A 17,956-nucleotide genomic window follows, 5' to 3' on the forward strand; every position below is an offset into this window, starting at 1 on the left:
TTGATGGAGTAAGACTGGAGGATGACCATTTGTTGACCTGGCTTCAGCGAGGGTAACTTCTTGTTAAGTTGTTTTCACTCTTTGTGATACAAGATAAGCAGGGAACATGGCAGCAATTCATGAGCACAGCACTGGGTTTGCCCTGTCCTGCTGAGGGAGACACGCCAATACTACAACTCCCTGCTGGGAGGTCCAAAGCCAGAGGCCTGGGGGCAGACAACCTTCTCCAGAAGGCTGTGATCGCTATACTCGCCTCTTTTATGTCATTTTTGTCAACGATAAACAAAGCCACACAGCAGCTAAAAACAACTATTTGTGTTGTGGCTTTTGCTAAAGTGTGAAATGCAAATGTTTTGGCATGCTTCCCCCGGGACTGACAATTTTTCTTTCTTTTTTTTTTTCTTTCTTTCTCCCCCCTCCTCTCTTTTCTCTCCTTCCTAGGTGTCCCTCAGTGGCAGCATGCTGGACCTCTATGGGGGTGAACAAGGTATGAACGCCCCTAATGGTGGAATGAGCCCCACATCTAACCCCACAAAGCTCACTGTAAAAAGGGAATACACAGGTATGCACTCATACCATAGCATTGATCAAACAACTAACTAGTTAATGAATAATTACATGCTCACATTGCTGTAAAAGGTTAAAATCAAACAAATGCTGCTGGAAGAAAAAAAGGCATTTAAGTGAATTAAAATAAAACAATAAGACATTTCTTCTAAATTGAAGCTCTTGGTGGGTGCTTGCAAAGAAGCGAGTGTACCTGCATTTGTTAAAAAAAAGGCAACGTGCGTCAGGCAGGAGACAAACGTCTAAGCTGATTTGTTGTGGTGCTTGTCACTGGTTCCATTAATAGGCCGAAGAAACGTGTAGACTTTTCGTCACAGTGCAAAAAACAAAACCAAACAAAAGGGCCCTTTAAGACATTTCTTATGAATGTCATGCTTCAAGCAAAGAAGCCCAATTGATTTTGGAAAGAGAAAGGATGCCCGAAGAACCCTTCACTCTCAACGCGCAAATAAGTAAATTGCCTTCTGTTTCATTTGACTGTGGGCAGAGAGGACAATGGGCTGTTACACAGAGTTTAAATTGTCTTGATTGAATCAACAGAGACAAATTGGGAAATCCAATCTCAGGTCCCCAATTATGCAATTTGGAAGAATGTGAATACAAATATGGATGCACTGGCATTTCTGTCTCTCTCCTGGACAGATTAGCAAATTTGCTAAACTGTCTTAATTACGGTAGTTTAAAAGTGATCCCTATTTTTCCATCCACAATGAGCTTAAGAAATGCCGGAGTGGATAAATTGGGCTCATTCATTGTTTTGTGTGTGTGTGTGTGTGTGTGTGTGTGTGTGTGTGTGTGTGTGTGTGTGTGTGTGTGTAAGGAGGTCAAGTTTGTGTCTGTGGTGAGGGCTAATGCACGGAAACTCCACATTATGGCTGACCCCGCCACTGAACTCCCTCAAAACAACTGAATATGTGTCTCCATGACCTGACTGGACCCTTTTGTGGCGTTTTGTGTTGGTTGTCTTACGGTTTCTAAATTAGTGTGCGTTCCTAATCAATTTTTTCCCCCTTTGTGATTTTCTTTTTTTTTTTTGACAGAACATGACACAAGAGTGATGGCCAAAGAGAGACAGAAAAAGGACAACCATAATCTGAGTAAGTGTCTCCCACTGCCTTTCAACTACCTCACAGTTTATCATCTGAAAATGACTTATGGCTAGCCTTTGGCACGGCAGCTTGACAATGTCCTAATCATCGCTTGCTCTTTCTTCTTGTTCTGCTTGCTTAGTTGAAAGAAGGCGAAGATACAACATCAACTACAGAATTAAAGAGCTCGGGACGCTCATACCAAAGTCGAATGACCCGTAAGTTGCAAAATCTAAATGTATTTATTGAAACAATGCCGCTGCTTTGCTTCACTTTATGTCACTAAAAACAACCAAGACCTTGTCTGGCAGGGAAGCATATTAAATTCTAAGCACAAAGACACTCTAAACGTTGTTCATTGAATTCAAATGAGTACTGGAGCACATTTCAGTCATATTTCAAGGGTGCACTTGAACTTCCATTGTAGTCTACGCTCTCCAAGAGCTGTACATCCTCTCCCTGGGTCCCGGCAGTTCAGCTCAAAGCATGAATGATGAGGAAAGGGTCAAATGCAAAGAAGCAGGCCACACCATTTGAATCAAAGTTTGAAGCACAATTGGAACATAGAGATGGAGTGGCGAGCTGAATTGAAATCCACCGGCCATCTTTCGCAATTGAACTTTGCTTTAAATTTAAATGGAAGGTTGGCGTTGTCATCGTGCCATTAACACGAGATAAAAGAGATTATTAGCGCGGATCAGACCGACGTCTCACTCGTGTGGAAAAGGACAATTTTACTACAGCTCCCCTTTACTTAAAAAAAAAAAAGCAATAATATCTGCAAAGGAATGACTTGCACTCTAGCACCTTAAGTCCAATGCTCCATTTTCTCCTCCGTCTTCCTACTTAGCTCATTTTCCCTCACCTATTTTTACACAAGGATTAATTTTACCGAACAAGGAGGTACAAGAATGGACTTTCCACATAGCTACTTACCTATTCTATTAAAATCCCCTTTCAGTGTCCCCATGTAATGTCCAAGGATGAATAATTGCCCCATGTAAATCACCATTTCTTATTCATATCATAAAAAGGGGAGAAAAAAAAACCTGTGTTAAAACTTTTCCCCCCCATTTTCTTTTTATTATTATTACGGAGGATATTCTGCCGACAGCAGGGGGTTCTGTGTAAAAGGTTATCTTTTACATTTCTCCTTTCTGCAGCGACATGCGCTGGAACAAAGGCACCATCCTGAAGGCCTCGGTGGAGTACATACGGTGGCTGCAGAAAGAGCAGCAGCACGCTCGGGAGCTGGAGAGCCGTCAGAAGAAGCTGGAGCAAGCGAACAGGAGGCTACTGCTGAGGATCCAGGTAATTAAATCTAACACTGCACAATTGAGGCCTACAAATCAAGATTATTCACTTAGTTTAGATATTTGTAGGACAACACGGTTACATTTGTGAACTACAAATTAATGTTTATAGGCTTGGTAATAAACTATGTCTAGATTTCATATCTTATGTTCCTCTAACACAAACCCAGTGTTCCGCCTCATAAATATGAGTTTACTCACACAAACGGTTGGCCTTTCAACTCACTAATGTCCCACTAATGTCTTAGCACTTAGTCCCAGTGCAAGATCCAAGTAAACTGGCATTTTCACATTATTGATTTATTTAAAAAACATTCTCCTCCAGGCAGCATCTAACGGGCCTTTTTCATTATGCCAAAGATGAGTTTGGTGAAGACAGAGGGCTCAATCTGTCAACCCTACAGGACCCCCCCCCCCCATTGTTTACATGAGGTCCTTCCACTCTCCCCTTTCTCTGAGAACTCAGTGCTAATTACCTGATGAATAAAGGCCACAAAGGCAAGCTCCTTCATCGCAAAATAATAGAAGAGATGCTTAACGACACATGCATACACAGACTGCCGCACGCACACCTGCGCACTTCTACGGACACAGAAATGTGTCGTTTATGTGAGTTTATTCCAATGATGGGAAAAAAACACAATATCTGTAATCATCTTCAAAGATGACACAACCATCCAGGAAAAATTGACCAACACTGACGTTAGCAAAGGTCAAACAGGCCTTTGTGATGAGACTGATAGGTGATTAGTGCTGATCATTTACTGTGATAAGAGTGTGTGTGTGTGTGGGAGAAGAGTGTGTCAACACCCAAACTCCCAGGCTCACTCCAACGGACTCCAACTGGCTCACTCTAACCTAACCTCAGCATGTGGAGGAGATATGGAAAAAGTTTGGTGGTGATGTTACTCCACACAATGTTGTCATGGCAAATCTGCTCATAATGGAGGACATCACATTTTTTTCAGCATTTAATGAGATATTATCTGCATAGACTGACACTCATGGTTTCTTTTCCTTTCTTTTCCAGGAGCTTGAGATCCAGGCACGAGCACATGGCCTCCCAAACATGACTTCAGCCTTGGGCACAGTTGAACTTTCCTCCCATCTCCTCAAACAACAACAACAACAACAACAACAACAACAACAACAACAACAACAACAGCAGCAGCAGTCTCCCCAGGCCCAGCAGCCGCCCCTCTACCAGGAGGACCCCAACAGCGACTACCGGATAGCCGGAGTGCCGCCGTCCATGCCCACTGCTGCCGGGCCGCAGGATCACATGCCAGGTGCCGACGGCTGCACCACGTTCTCCGACCCGCTGTCTCACTTCACAGACTTCTTCAGCGCTACCCTCAAGGAGGAGCACCGGCTGGACGAGATCCTGATGGATGACCCCCTGTCGCCGTTTGGCACCGACCCGCTCCTCTCGGCCAGCTCGCCCGGAGCCGCGTCCAAGGATAGCAGCCGCAGGAGCAGCTTCAGCTCTGCAGAGGGCGACGACCTTTAAGGGTGCCCCCCCCCCCGCCTCTCAGTAGCAAACTCTTGTTATCTTCTCGTGACATCACTGTTGTAATCCCCAGTGGGAAAAAGCATACACAGAGCCTCTAAAAGACTGATTGATGGCTCTTGGCATTGCCACTCACAGGGTTGCAAGTAATTTAAATGACAGCTAACACACCTGGCAGTGCCCCTCAAAGTGCCACCTGTATATAAAGTGTGTAGCTCTTGCTGATCAGGTGGGTGTTAGAGCTCGATTGGCTACCAAAGCTTGCGTTCTCCAAAGCTCAGCGGGACCACAAACAGCTCATGGACCTTCTGCTCCTCCATCTGCTCTTTTTAACGTTACTATAGACAATGAATATGTTTCTCTGCCTCCCGGACAGAGCAGAAACAGACTCACAAGAAAAAGGGAGACATTTATACATAATGTAAATGATCATGTCTACTGTTTGATTTTATTTTTTTGGTTAACACTGTGGTCGCTGTACACTGTAACATATGAAAATAATCACTGGAAACCTGCCAAAACTGTCCTTTTTTAAAATGACAATACCACTACTTTGCAACAGTATTTTTTTTAAAGAGTTGCAGTCGGGATTGTGATTGTGTGATGTGCCTTATTCAAACCCCAAGTGACTGATGTACTCACCGCAATGCCTAACATGTCTTTGTCTGTGTCTTTTAAGTGTTTTTGTTAAATAAGTGTTTATATATTTATGTATGTTTTAATCCATGTATTACTGAGAAAAAAAAAATTATATATATATATATATATATATATATATATATATTTTATATATATTATATTTTTTTTTTTCAGTATATATATATATATATATATATATATATATATATATATATATATATATATATATATATATATATATATTATCAACATAACATGTTACCTTTTCTATTCTTAGTAGGGGTGGGAAAAATATAATAAACCCCTTTTTTTGGTAAACCTGATTTTGGTTTCTTGTTGTCATCTCAAAGACATAATTTCCCCGAGGTCTGCATTCATACACCCCCAAACAATACAAAATACTAGCTTGCGTTGCAACTTCTATTCCTAAGTGCTACATAAGCAATGAGATCCCACAAATGAGAAAATAATAATAATGTATTTCTAGAATTCAAAAATGTCTTTTGCGTTTTACTTTCAATGGAAGACTTATGCTACCAACTATCTTTGACAAAATACCATAAATTATCTTTGAATTGTACAAATGAGCAATATCTCTTATAAAATCTCTCACTCTGCTCTGTTGTTAAGTGTACGTGAAGCTCAACACACAGCAGAGGCATGATGGTAGAAACAGGATACAAAAAGTGGGGAAAAGTGGCAAACTGACTGCAAATTCGTCTTGTTGGACAGGGGGCTGAAAAGACTGAACAAAGCCTGAGAAGTTTTATAGTGGAAGGTGAAGGGCCGGCTTACAAGGTGGCTGATTGGCAATGAGTGGCAGATAGGAGGAGAGAGGAGGGAAATTGGATAATAAAGACAAGTAGAGGAGGAGTAATAATTCTGATGAGCCTACTGTGAGCTGATGAGCCCTCGAGGAGGAATAATGGCGAGGAATAAAGAGCTGCTGGGCGAGCTGTTAGCTAAGAAAGATTCCTCTGAGGTAAGCAGCAAGTGTTCTTTCATACTGTAGGAATATGACTACAAACTGTTTGTATCATAAATAAAGTTTGATGAAGAAAGTCTGTTGGTGACACAGCGATCAAAAACTCAAGTCTTACTGTTTAGGGTTCAAAAATCATTTATCAACATGTAGTTTTCTAATCTTGTAGTCATGCATTAATTATACAAGACCGGGCTAAAAAAAAAAATAAACATGCCAATACTTCCCAAATGGATTTCTCATCAAAAGCCTCTCTGAATTAATGTTTTAGAGTGTTATTAGTGTTTCTCTGTAATGAAATCGAAACATTCCTCGCTCGCATCTCCTTTTTAGCCGCAAATAAGACCGAACCAATCAATCATTACAGAGTACAGTCACTCCAACTACAAAGTGGTGAGTGATCTTTATGGGTAATTGGCCAAAGCAGTTATGGAAGGTAAATATAGATTTTCATGAAATTTCAAAAGGCTCAATTTGCATTTAGATTTTCAGTGTTTTTTTCTTCTCCTTTCTCGTATTACCAAACTTGAGAAAAATACACAAATCCAATTAGTGTGGCGCCTGGAATTGATAAAAGTCAAAGTCAGGGAATACAAATGAATACCCTTTAACTTAATGAAAGTATTGACAGTAGTACCCATAACACATAACTAACTCTTTCAAGGCTTACCTCCAGAGACAAAGCATTCTGCCCTGAAAAAGAAAGTCAGATTAAACTTCCTAACCAATTCATTTCTCTCCATATCAAAGGCTATCATGGACAAAGTTCAAGGCCAGTTATGCACAGGCTTCAAAAGGAAATGTGGTCGGATGAGGCAATGGTGACATCAGAACAAGCGACTTTTTATTTAGAATTTAACAGTTCATCAACCCACGGTTTAAAAAACGCAAAGGGAAGTGTCTACGGTGGACTGAGAAAACAGTGCAGCTTTTTGATAACACTGTTATGTTAGAGGCATTAGATTCATATGTCGAGGGCAGTATGTACATTTGAACACGTAAATGAAATTTGGGAAAGTTTGTAATCCTATAAATCTCCCCATCTATCTCTCTCTCACATCCTTTGCTCTTTACTGAATCACCTTCTTAAGAAACAGATTCCAAGCTTGTTACAATATGTGCCAAAAAAAGTACACCTCGTAAAACAATCTTTCCATTCCTTTTTGTGTCACGAATGCATGCACAGCAAAATGGTCTCCCTGAAAGAATGACCTCACTAACTCCCAGAATGAAAGGGCTGCTGCTGTGTCACATTTCAAACAGCAGGTGGCAGCAATGGGCTGTGCTTTTTCATCACACTGTGCAGCATGTCCAAAAAAAGAAACCCAAGGCAGGAGTTTGATATAACAGAGAACATTGTGGTGGATTATAAAAAATAAAAAAAATAAATAAATAAATAAATAAAAATAAAAAAACAATCAAAAAGTGTATAGTTGGTAAAACAGTACTTTCACATATGGAATAGTGACATGGCAGTATATGCTAAAGTCCATGGTAGTCCCTATACTTCCCAGTATAAACTGACAAATCTAAAGAAGGCAAGTGATGAAGTGAACCTCACAGCGGAGTCGTTCTGTCACCAAAACAACGTTGTCAGACCTGCTGCCACCCACCAACACTGACACCACCACTGAGCAGGAGAAGCTGTCACCTGTGCAGATGCCACAGCTGCCAGCGTGCTACAACACACTCACCTGTCGAGCCTGCCATTGGAAACTCTTAATCACCTCCCGCTAAGGTGACTCACTTTGGAGTGCGGCAAACACACACACACACACACACACACACACACACACACAGGGCGCACACAAACAAGCCTAATCAAATGTGCTTGTGTGCAAACACAAATGTGCACATGCAAGCACAAACACACACACAAACAGATATGCATGCTACACACACATACAGTATGCACGCACAGGTGTGTATCTCATTGCATCCTCGTTGCCACACATTCGAGGAAGCTAAGGGAAAAAAGCCCTCATCAGGATCTGGACTGTGACAAGACTTGTGCACAAATTAGGTGAAATTTGAGTGGGAATAACAATATGACAGCCGGCAGTGAGGCACCAAACATCAAGTGTCATATCTATTTTCAGCCATGATTCAGAGCTGTGTGACAAACAACACCATGCTGCTTCTCAATCAGTCAGCCCGCTCCTGGAAATGTGGCAACTAGGCCCTGGTTGAGTTTTTCCTTCAGGAAAAATAAGAAATGATCTGAGGTTAAGGTCAGAGTTAGAGGTGAAATTATAAAACTTAGCCAAAATTTGAGCATTAAATTTAATGATTGGGAACTCAAGCAATCAACATTGTCTCCCGGGTGCACTACGGAATTCATCCCATGATTCTTCAGGGCATTAGCCTCCATGCTGCTTTTATTAAGGACCACACCCTGACCAGTGCTTGACAAACTCCCACGTCACTAGACCAGCAAGGCCCCACGTGCATTAACGATGGAACACAAGAGAGATGAAAAAAGAAGAAGAAATGGCTGGGCCTTCTCGAGATGCTATAAAATTAATGCGATTTCCAGAGATTTTATGAATCGAGCCAGATGCCAAATACATAACTTCAAACAAATTGACTTCCAATTATTGGTGCGGCGCACCACTTCCAGATGTGCAACAGATGGGGCCGGGGCGACCAAAGGTGTCTCAACCCACGCTTTGTGTTATTCCGCAGTAAAACGGCAGTACAGTTGTATGTGTTTTAAATCACCGTGGGCTGTGGGCTGGAGGTGAAGGGAAGGACAGGGGGATATTGGAGGAAAAATGAAAGCACATCATTAGGAAAATGTAAATCTACACAGCACAGACAGTGGAGCTCCATATGTAGCATTAATACAGCCTAATATTATGTAAAGGCAGATGAGATGCTGAGGCTGAAAGCTGGAGCTGTATCAAGGAGGTGGGGGGATTCAGAAATGTAAATGTTAATGTGATCTCTGCTGTATCTTCCAGTGCTGGGATTAAATGGTAAAAAGGAACAATTATGGGGCTTGCTTTTTTTGTGCATATGTTAATAGCTTACAATATCCTTGCATGCATAAAGTACATTAGATATGATTAAAAGATATCCACAATACATAGCTTTATATACTAGAAGGTTTTACAATAGTCATAAGTAGCAGTGCACTCTGTTCAATTGTTAATAAAGTCTCTTCCTGAAAACTTTCAATAATTTGATTAGTCACTGTTAAAGCTACATAAAAGTAAAACAAATGTGATTCTGAGTGAGAAAAGTAGCTGAGCATGGACTTCTTTTCACTGCAGAGGAAACTAATAGAATATCCAATACTGGTATGGTGTCCTGGGAGGGTCATGGCTCTGATCCCATTATTACCACTGACTTGGGCCCTGGGGGAGCTAAAATGGCTGTGTATTTTTCCCAGAGCCCATAGTGAAGCAGTCTACTGGGGCCCTATCTACTTAACTAGCAGTCTGCCTGAGCACCACAGGTCCCCCCGCCTCTGATCCTGGGGGCCAAAGAGCTTTGACTCGTCGTCTCGCTGTTTTCACGTATCTTAGGCTGTCTATTCAAATACAGCAGAGAACGGGACCATATTGCTTGGCCATCGTACCTCTGTGCTGCCTTTAATTCCCTCGCTCGGTCGGAGTTGTATGCTAATCCAACTAGCAACAGTCCACCGCCACCCCCCCCACCCCCTCTCAGGTCTCTCTGCATGCACACACACTCCAACACACACACTTTAACCTTGTGTAATCTGGGTGACCTTGGGCTGAATGGAAGCTGCTGAAGAGAGCTCCCTGATTGATTTGTAATTCAAAAGAGTAGCGATGGCCACCGTGCCCCCGCTACCCTACCACCAGGAAACCCCTACAAAATAAAAGAAAAGAAGAACATTGCAAAACAGTTCACTACTTCAGCTCGTTTCCTCTGTTTCGTTGAGTTAGGGAGCACGACGCACGGCGGGGTGCAGGAGCAGCTGGGTAAATGTCAGATTTAGGCATGGTGGTGCAAGGTGGTGGGGGTGAGGAGCGTGTCGGGGGAAAGCATCATGATGATCATCATTAGCAGGGGAAGATAATTGGCGCTGCATGGGACCCTGCGTTTGGGTGCTCCTGATGGGCATCTTGTCTGCATTATTCATTCATCTTCCCTCTCTCCCTCTCTCTCTCTCTCCTATTCTCCCTCTCCTTTTCCCTCTCTCGACCCGGGCCTTAGGAGCTGGACTCATCTATTATAGATAGGTAATTGTTTATTAAATGCAGGCCTGACCCTATTATGCCTATTACGCACGTGCTGCACACCGGTGTGGACTGGCAAGCGTCTGTGTTTTTCCATATTCTAGAAGATCTGACAACCCCCTGTCGAGGACGTGAGGCTGCTGAGCATGAGCAAGTGTCAGCATTTGTGGCCGAGGACGGAGAAAAGGAAGGGAAAAATAGAGAGAAAGAGGAAGACGCCGGCAGGGAGGAGAGGAGAAGAGGATGATGAAAAATAAAGTCAATGCCCGTGCGGCTGCCACTGGCCAGAGAAGTATCTCTCTGCTTCTCCTCAAAGGCTTGGTGGATGGAGGCAAAGACAAAGGGTGAGCTAAAGAGATTCTTTGCTTCTCATTACACTGACTCCTAATCTACCTCTGCCCTATCCTGGGCAATCCCTGCTCCAGGCGTTTGGAGGCTAAAGCTTCAAACTAGGCAGTTTGTCCAAAGCGGATTCATTACCTTAGATAGGACTAACCAATGAGCCTGCTAAAATGTCACATTTAAAACTCACACAGCAGCCAGAGCTGGGCCAAACTGACACTAGAGGTCAGTGTTGTAACAGAGTTCAGATGGCCCTCTCTTTCACTACCAGACAACAGTGAGCTTGAAGCAGACACAGACATTACAAAAGATAGGAGAGACCGGCAAAATAATTCAGGTAATGGAAATGAATTGAAATGAAATGATTAAGTTCAGTTAATTACTCGGTAGCTTAGGCAAATCAGCTTAACTTATATCAAAATCATTATTTCAGCCAGAACGGCAGATTCACCGGGAAGATATTTCCCCAACATGTACTTAAAGGAGTGTATGTAAAGTAGGATCAGGCTAATGGATTAGATCTAATACATGTGGCACTCGGTATGGTGACAAAAATAAATGTGGTGTTAGAAATTATAGAGCTCGGGGAAACATAAAGGGTCAATTTAGAGCCACAGATGGTTTGGGTGGTGGTGGTGACATGTTTCTTTGTCACTGTTCAAGTATTCATATCACCTCAGTATGACTTTGTGAATGACAGTCCTGCTAAATACCAACTTCCTGTTCAGGAAAACAGTTCAAACTGTTCTCTCTCATATTGTCAAATAAGTCAAAATACTCCCTGAGACGTCTCTACAACACACCACTAAGGAGAAAGGGAAAATACCGCCTGGCTTAGATGTGCTGCTGTGCTGGGGTATGATGTAGTGATCTGCATGGTGGCATGTCACTGGTTATTGGCTGGGCTGAGAGTGATTAACATGGGGTGTTAATTAGTGGGTCGTCAGGAGTGGGTGTGTGGCTAACGACACGGCTCCGAACAGCTCGGTCACACATAAACACAAGGCGCAGCTCAGGCCTCCTTTTACAATTAAAATGAATTCTTACAATTAGTGCTGAGGAGAATAATTTAAATTACATCTCTTAATATGTTAGGTTTAATCAAAGGCTAAAAAGAAGATACTGGAAATTAAATAATTCCTAAAGAAATACAGAACGAGAGGACATGTTCAGGAAAATTCAAAGAAACATTAGGAGGAATGATGTCTAAATGATTTCTTTTATGAATATATACTGTAAGCAAATTTCATTTCTTGACTTGACTTTGAAATTATGTCAAATTATGTCTTGGTCAGTTCAGTAAAGATGAAGCTGTGGTTGTGAAGAAGCCTCCATTAAGTGTTATTCACTGATGTTATCAACAGCAGGCAAGCAGGTTGTCATTTAGAATCACTGGACAAAATAATAAGAAATGTTAATATACTTTTGTATTGAGTGGACCACAAAAAACACAACCAAACTTTAACATTTCAAAATAGTAATAATAATAATAATAATAATAATAATAATAATAATAATAATAATAATATAATAAATACAATAAAATAATGGTTTTAAAAACTGGAATCAAGTGCAAATCAATGGCACTTTATTTACAATCTTTTCTAATTTAATAGCACTCGTACAGAAATAGAAGCAGCCAGCAGGAATTCCAGTAGCAGATTTGCCGTAGTGCTGTTGAGTTGATTAGAAGAGTGAGACGAGGAGAGTGACTGAGAGAGGAGTGAGTGAGTGAGTGAGCACGAAGAGAGGAGGGAGTGAGTGAGCGCGTCAAGCCATTCCTCTTCCCAAAGCTTATTTATTCCTCCAGCATCCAGCCCACTGATTAGGCAGCTACAGACACTCTTAATGCCTCCGCACAATGAATGAGCTGCTGCAGTTTCAATGGGCTTATCTGTTGTGCTGTGTTCAGTAAATAATGCCGCAGCTGTCAGTGGCCTCCAGCGCATCATCCACGTAGCTAATGCTATGTTGGGATTAGCCGTGTTGAATGAAGTCTTGTCACCGAGCAGGGGAAGCTGTGCCAAGCTCCAAACAGTTTACAGGACCCTCCGCCCCGAGTGGAACAAATAGAATGTAATTAAGGAGAGATGAGAGCACGGAGGCGTCGTTAGACAGGGATGCACACACAAACACATGCTCTCACATTTACTCCTGCACATGCAAATGCCTCTTTGTTAGTTGCCGTGCTTTTTAATACCCAGAGAGAGTAAAATACCTTCTTTTTTTTTCCTTTTTTCACATTATGGAATTTGTCATGTTCAGTTGGAGCTGTCATAGCTAGAACAGTGTGCGCTAATGTGTGTAATCTGCTTTGCAACACATCAATTATGATGGATATTGCTCCACCGCCATGCTTCCAGGGTTTTTATACAAGCCTGCAGGGAAAGTCTTTTCTTGTTAGGCAACCTGTTTAGTAAATAATGATCCACTTTAAGCCCGGCTGATGCCGTATAATGTGATGCGCGTGTTTGTACATGGGTGCATACAGTGTAGCACGTATGTGTGGGGTGGTGCTTTGGTGCGCAAGGATCAAGCCTACTAGATCAAAAAACACTTATGTGCAGGCTGGAATTCAATCACGCCTGCGCTGTGTGGAAGAAGAAAAATGAAAATAAACGTCACAGAGAAACCTAAAGCGCTACCGAACGTGCTACGAACCCAAATGGGAAAAACTATAAATATTATTAGTGACTTGTAAAAGTATTTCCAGAGCTGTGTGAACTAACAAAGAGAAAAAAGATAAATATTCAGATATATTATATTATACTGTGTCAAACTAAATTGAAATTTTTTCCAAATCAGCTTTCACCATTTTCTTTCTTGCAGGGATGCTCCGGGGTGCGCATACACCACCTCTCTTCCTCCTGTCATCTCCTCTCTCACCTGCCTATTTTACTACCTTTATATCCCTTTACACTCCTTTCTCTTTCTTCATGGCTGTGGGTGAGTCCCACTCTTTCATTCTTAAGCAAGATCGGCTCATGAACTCCCTTCACTCGTGTTATATATTATGTTTCTTCACCTTCTCTACCTTGGACAGGGCAGTAGAAAGCATGGAGAAAGTGGCACAGATTGAATCTTTAACTTGCTCTGAAAACCACTGGGTGCACTCTATTTCTATCTTTTTCTCTGTAGCTCTCAGAAAGTCCTACTTTTTTCAGTCGAGCACAGATTTGAAGAAGGCCAGTTCTCTTCAAACATTCCATAACTTTTGCTTTTGAATCATTCACCTACTGGTTTGCTCTCCTTCACAGGCGCAGCAACATTTAGTGAACTTACCCAGAGCAAACTCCAAAGACCGAAACCGTAGAGGAAATGGTGTTTCTTTCAACAAAGCATATTTTGACAAACCACACACGTTCTTTGGACTTTTCAGTTAAGGGACAAAGCTCTCTAAACTCTGGGCCCACCCTGCATGCTGGCTCCTTTTCAGATGGAATAGTGTTTCGCCAATACGCCTGGGAAGGGCTTTCGCTTTGGGCCCTCTGGGAGCTGCAGCGGATCACATGGAGATCCCTGTCAGATCCACCACTACACTACACTACACTACACTTCTGTCAGTCAGTAAGTCAGTCCGTCGACAAGGCAGACAGGGAGAGAGAGAGGCCCTTCACTTCTAGATGAACACATTCTTTAGTGTCAGCATAAAACCCTTAGCTGCACTGGGACCCACTCACAGACACTGCTCTGTGTATTTTTTTTTATTTTTTTTATTTTCCTGTGTTGAAAGTGTGTGTGGTGAAAGCATGTGTGACTTCACACACACCTCTGTCAGAGTGAAAAACCACTGAGATTTTTGGTGGCTTAATCTGAGATTGGGACAGACACCACTGGATATTCTATTTACTCCATGCAAGCTGCTCCCTAATGACCCATAAAGCCCCTCGCCTCTCAACTAAGCTGGTCAGGGTTAAAGCTCCCCAGCGAAGGGAGACTGAGTACCTGCCCAGAATGTGTTGTTGTGTGTGTTTATGTGTATCTGTCTATGTGAACACGCAGTCCTGTGTCCCCCCCGCCTCTCTTCAGTCTAATGGCTTTATTTATGAAGTGGCACAGGCAGTAACAGGCAGGCGATAAAAGGAGGCGATAGTGCAGCAAAGCCGCATACCATGCCATGGCCTGCAGCCATGCTATCCTTATGGCTTTTAGGAGATTGGTAGTATTTCATGTTGTGTGCTTATCGTGTGAGTGAGGAAAGATGAGGTAAATACTGCTGCTACAAGGGAGCAGGAGAAGGAGGTGATAATTCGCTCCCTGCAGGGATTTGTTTCCCTTAACTACTCATTTTGATGCAGGAAACTATATCCTAAAATTAAAGGGAAAAGTAGCTATTAACTTCTAATATGCTCAATTAACTTAAACAATGACTCATGATGGAATTTTAAAAGAATCTGAATTCTGTGTCTGTGTAAACATGGGCTATGGGCCACAAAGTGTAAGTATGCCTCACTAATTGCTGTAACATACAGGGGAAAAGGGTTGTTGCTTTCTTCAAATTAAGCAAGAGAGACAGTGTGGAGTGTGAGCTTTTTTCTACACAAAAATATGACATGAAATGGCAGCGTGTATAATTTATACAGCACTTTTTTTCTTTTTTTTACTTTAGTAATAAATGCATGCTTAGTTCATGAAGGCTTTGTCTTTCATGTATAAGGAATAGGGAATTATTGTGTTTGGACACAACAGATCGGCAAGAAAATACTACATGTAGTAGAGTCACTGTAATTATGTTTACCAGAAAACACGGTGATGAATACTGTTTATTCAAGACAATGGAGCTCGAGTGAAAAAACTCAACTATACTCGTGTACGAATGGTTTTCTAGAAACCCTACCTGCACCTGGTGCACACTCACTCACACACACACACACACACACACACACACACACACACACACACACACACACATATATATAGACAGAGGTGTGCCTCTAAAAACAGAAAATGAAGACATTTCCTCAGTATTCCCCAAGGCAGATGCCTGCTGGCCAATGAGACCGGCAGGTTTCCTAGAGATGCAGAAACCTGTTGGAACACACAGAACTCATTCAAACTCTTCTGCCTGTCCTCTCTTCCTCTCTTTCCAGACTCTCTCTCCCCCTCCTGCTCACTGTACTTAAAGTTTGAGTGAGTGACTGAGAGCATTAACCTCTTTACCGCAAACCTCTGCTTCAACGCACCTGTGCGCCGGGCAAATCCTGTCATTAAAATTAACATATGACTTGCCGTCAAATGAGCACATTCGCTGTGTTTTTCTTTCTCGTTGTGCCATTGCGAGCAAAGTGCTGAGTGAACTCAACAGTTCTCTCCGGGGTACCATTCCCGAGTTGTTTACCTGAATAACTAATGTGATTTACTATTTCTTTCAGACCCAACGACAACCAATTGATGGCGTCTGACTGCGACCGACAGAGCGTGGCGGCAAAAACAGAGATGCATTCACATGCACAATGAAAGCATGGTTTAACGTAAACCAAATGCAGACACAAGCGCCGTTACTGACCAAAATAACTTCCTGCAAAGTAGATTCGTGAGGCAAGGCGGCTGTCATCACAACTGCCGAGTGTGTGTATCAGAAAAGACAGACGGAGGGTAAAGAGAAGAGGAGGTGAAGACACTTTGTCTCTGCTTCATGACTCCCCAAGACTAAATATAGCGTCTGGCTTTTGTAGCCTCCGTTAGATCCCATATTTCAGTCTGACCCTGATCTGAAGACAAAGCAGGAGCGCACTGTCTCTCTCTTTTTTTTTTTTTTTTTTTTTTTCTTAACTCTGTGGCCCCCCCCCTCTTTCACTGACTGAGTTATGCCTAAATTTACAGCTAAGACAACAGAGCGTGGGCCTTTCAGATGTGTCATCTCAGTAAACTGCTCGTTTGTTAGCAGAGATGTTATAGTCGCTGTCAGTGAGGTCCCATCTTGTTTTGCCAGGTGGACGGGGGGCCCTTCCCGCCCGCTCCAGTTGTTTTGATCCAAAGCAGCTGGTAGGACGCGATACCCGTTTAGTCTGAGAAATCAGCTTGTACAAACAAACACCTCGCTTTCTCTGTAGCCAGCAACAGGCCAGTGCATCTGCCAACCATTATAACCAAATATCTGCCTTGTATCAGCCTTCCTGCAATATATAAGCCAGGTCCTGTTTCCAGGCCAGCAAATAAACAAAACAGGCCTCAGGCATCATTATTCATTATTAAAGATGATATGGTTAAGCAGGGGCAGTTTACAAAGTCCACCTGCAATGCCCACAGTGCATTCCAATCTCTCAAGGGAGATGCCAAGTGCTACTCACTCACAGATGTAGTGGGTTAACTGACAAGGTTAGGTGAAATGTCTTAAAGATATGCAATTACCTCATATGGAATCCATTCATTTTTATTCATTTATTCATCTTGTCATCAAACACAAATAGGCGATTTAAAGTTAGTCTAAGAACCTGTAAAAACTCTAACTTATGGAAAACTCTTGTAGTCTCCCTGACACATACAACGTACAAACATGCAGCCAATGGCTGTATGTTGTCAGTCATTCCAACGCAAAACTGCCAGGCTGATGAAAAAAAAAGAAGTGCTGTGTTAAGCAACTCTGGAGTGTCACAGTGGTTGAAGTTAACTTGTAGGGCCTACTGAGCACTTCTCCCCAGAGTACAAACTTGTTACAAAGTGAGGAAGCGCTTTTGTGTTGATGGAAGGAAACTGAAAGCCAGTATAGTTGGTTACAAGGACTCGAAGCTCGGAGACACCTTGCTGCACCGTGACAGAGACGGGAAGAAAGACAGAACAAGAAAGTGAAAATAAGGGCAGATTGAAAGGTAAAGAAGAAAAAGTGAGGGGAAAGAGGCACGTAACATAGGAAATGGAGATGGAACGAGAGAAGAGCGTGTGTGTTTGTGTGCAAATTAATGTGGATGTGAAAAGGTTGAAAGGGAGGTTGGGTAGTTTTGGCTTGTTTTCCTTGGCGCACCTGCCCGGAGAAGCAGCCACGAACAGGAAGGTCTAAAAGTTAATTACATCAGCTGTTTGAGCCAAAATAAATGTCAGCCTCTGATGGACGCTGCAACACCTCCACCGCCTCTCGCTTGCCTCTCAGCAGGCACTTCATCTGCTTTGAGTTAAAAATTATGAGCGCAAATGACCCAGATACAAATCTATACACTATCTCTGAGATTCACTGAAATATATATTGTATATGTTGCTAGCTTATGCTTACTTGCTACACATTGGGCATGGATATGTTTTGGATAAGAATCATTTTTGAAGGTCTTTTCTGCTTGTTTTGCTTAAAGTTTCTCTGCTTCTGAGTCTCC

At 42.4% G+C, this 17,956-nt stretch overlaps 1 protein-coding gene and 1 long non-coding RNA gene across 6 annotated transcripts in view; one reads left to right on the forward strand and one right to left on the reverse strand.

The window, feature by feature from the left end:
• The window catches only part of tfec (transcription factor EC), a 51,294-nt gene extending 46,670 nt beyond the window's left edge, over positions 1–4,624 (forward strand). For 3 of the 5 annotated variants that reach the window (XM_028570232.1, XM_028570234.1, XM_028570235.1), the window contains 5 exons: positions 442–562; positions 1,608–1,664; positions 1,798–1,873; positions 2,819–2,966; positions 3,999–4,624. In XM_028570232.1, coding sequence (XP_028426033.1) covers positions 442–562; positions 1,608–1,664; positions 1,798–1,873; positions 2,819–2,966; positions 3,999–4,478 — 882 coding nt within the window. In that variant the 3' untranslated portion in view covers positions 4,479–4,624. The remainder of the gene's footprint in view (positions 1–441; positions 563–1,607; positions 1,665–1,797; positions 1,874–2,818; positions 2,967–3,998) is intronic. The other 2 variants (XM_028570233.1, XM_028570236.1) reach the window with 1 other exon arrangement.
• LOC114549910 (uncharacterized) overlaps positions 1–17,956 on the reverse strand; it is a 190,935-nt gene that overhangs the window by 39,986 nt on the left and 132,993 nt on the right. The gene's annotated exons all lie outside the window — the stretch shown is intronic.

Source organism: Perca flavescens, chromosome 23 (assembly GCF_004354835.1).
Source record: "Perca flavescens isolate YP-PL-M2 chromosome 23, PFLA_1.0, whole genome shotgun sequence".
Lineage (NCBI taxonomy): Eukaryota > Metazoa > Chordata > Actinopteri > Perciformes > Percidae > Perca > Perca flavescens.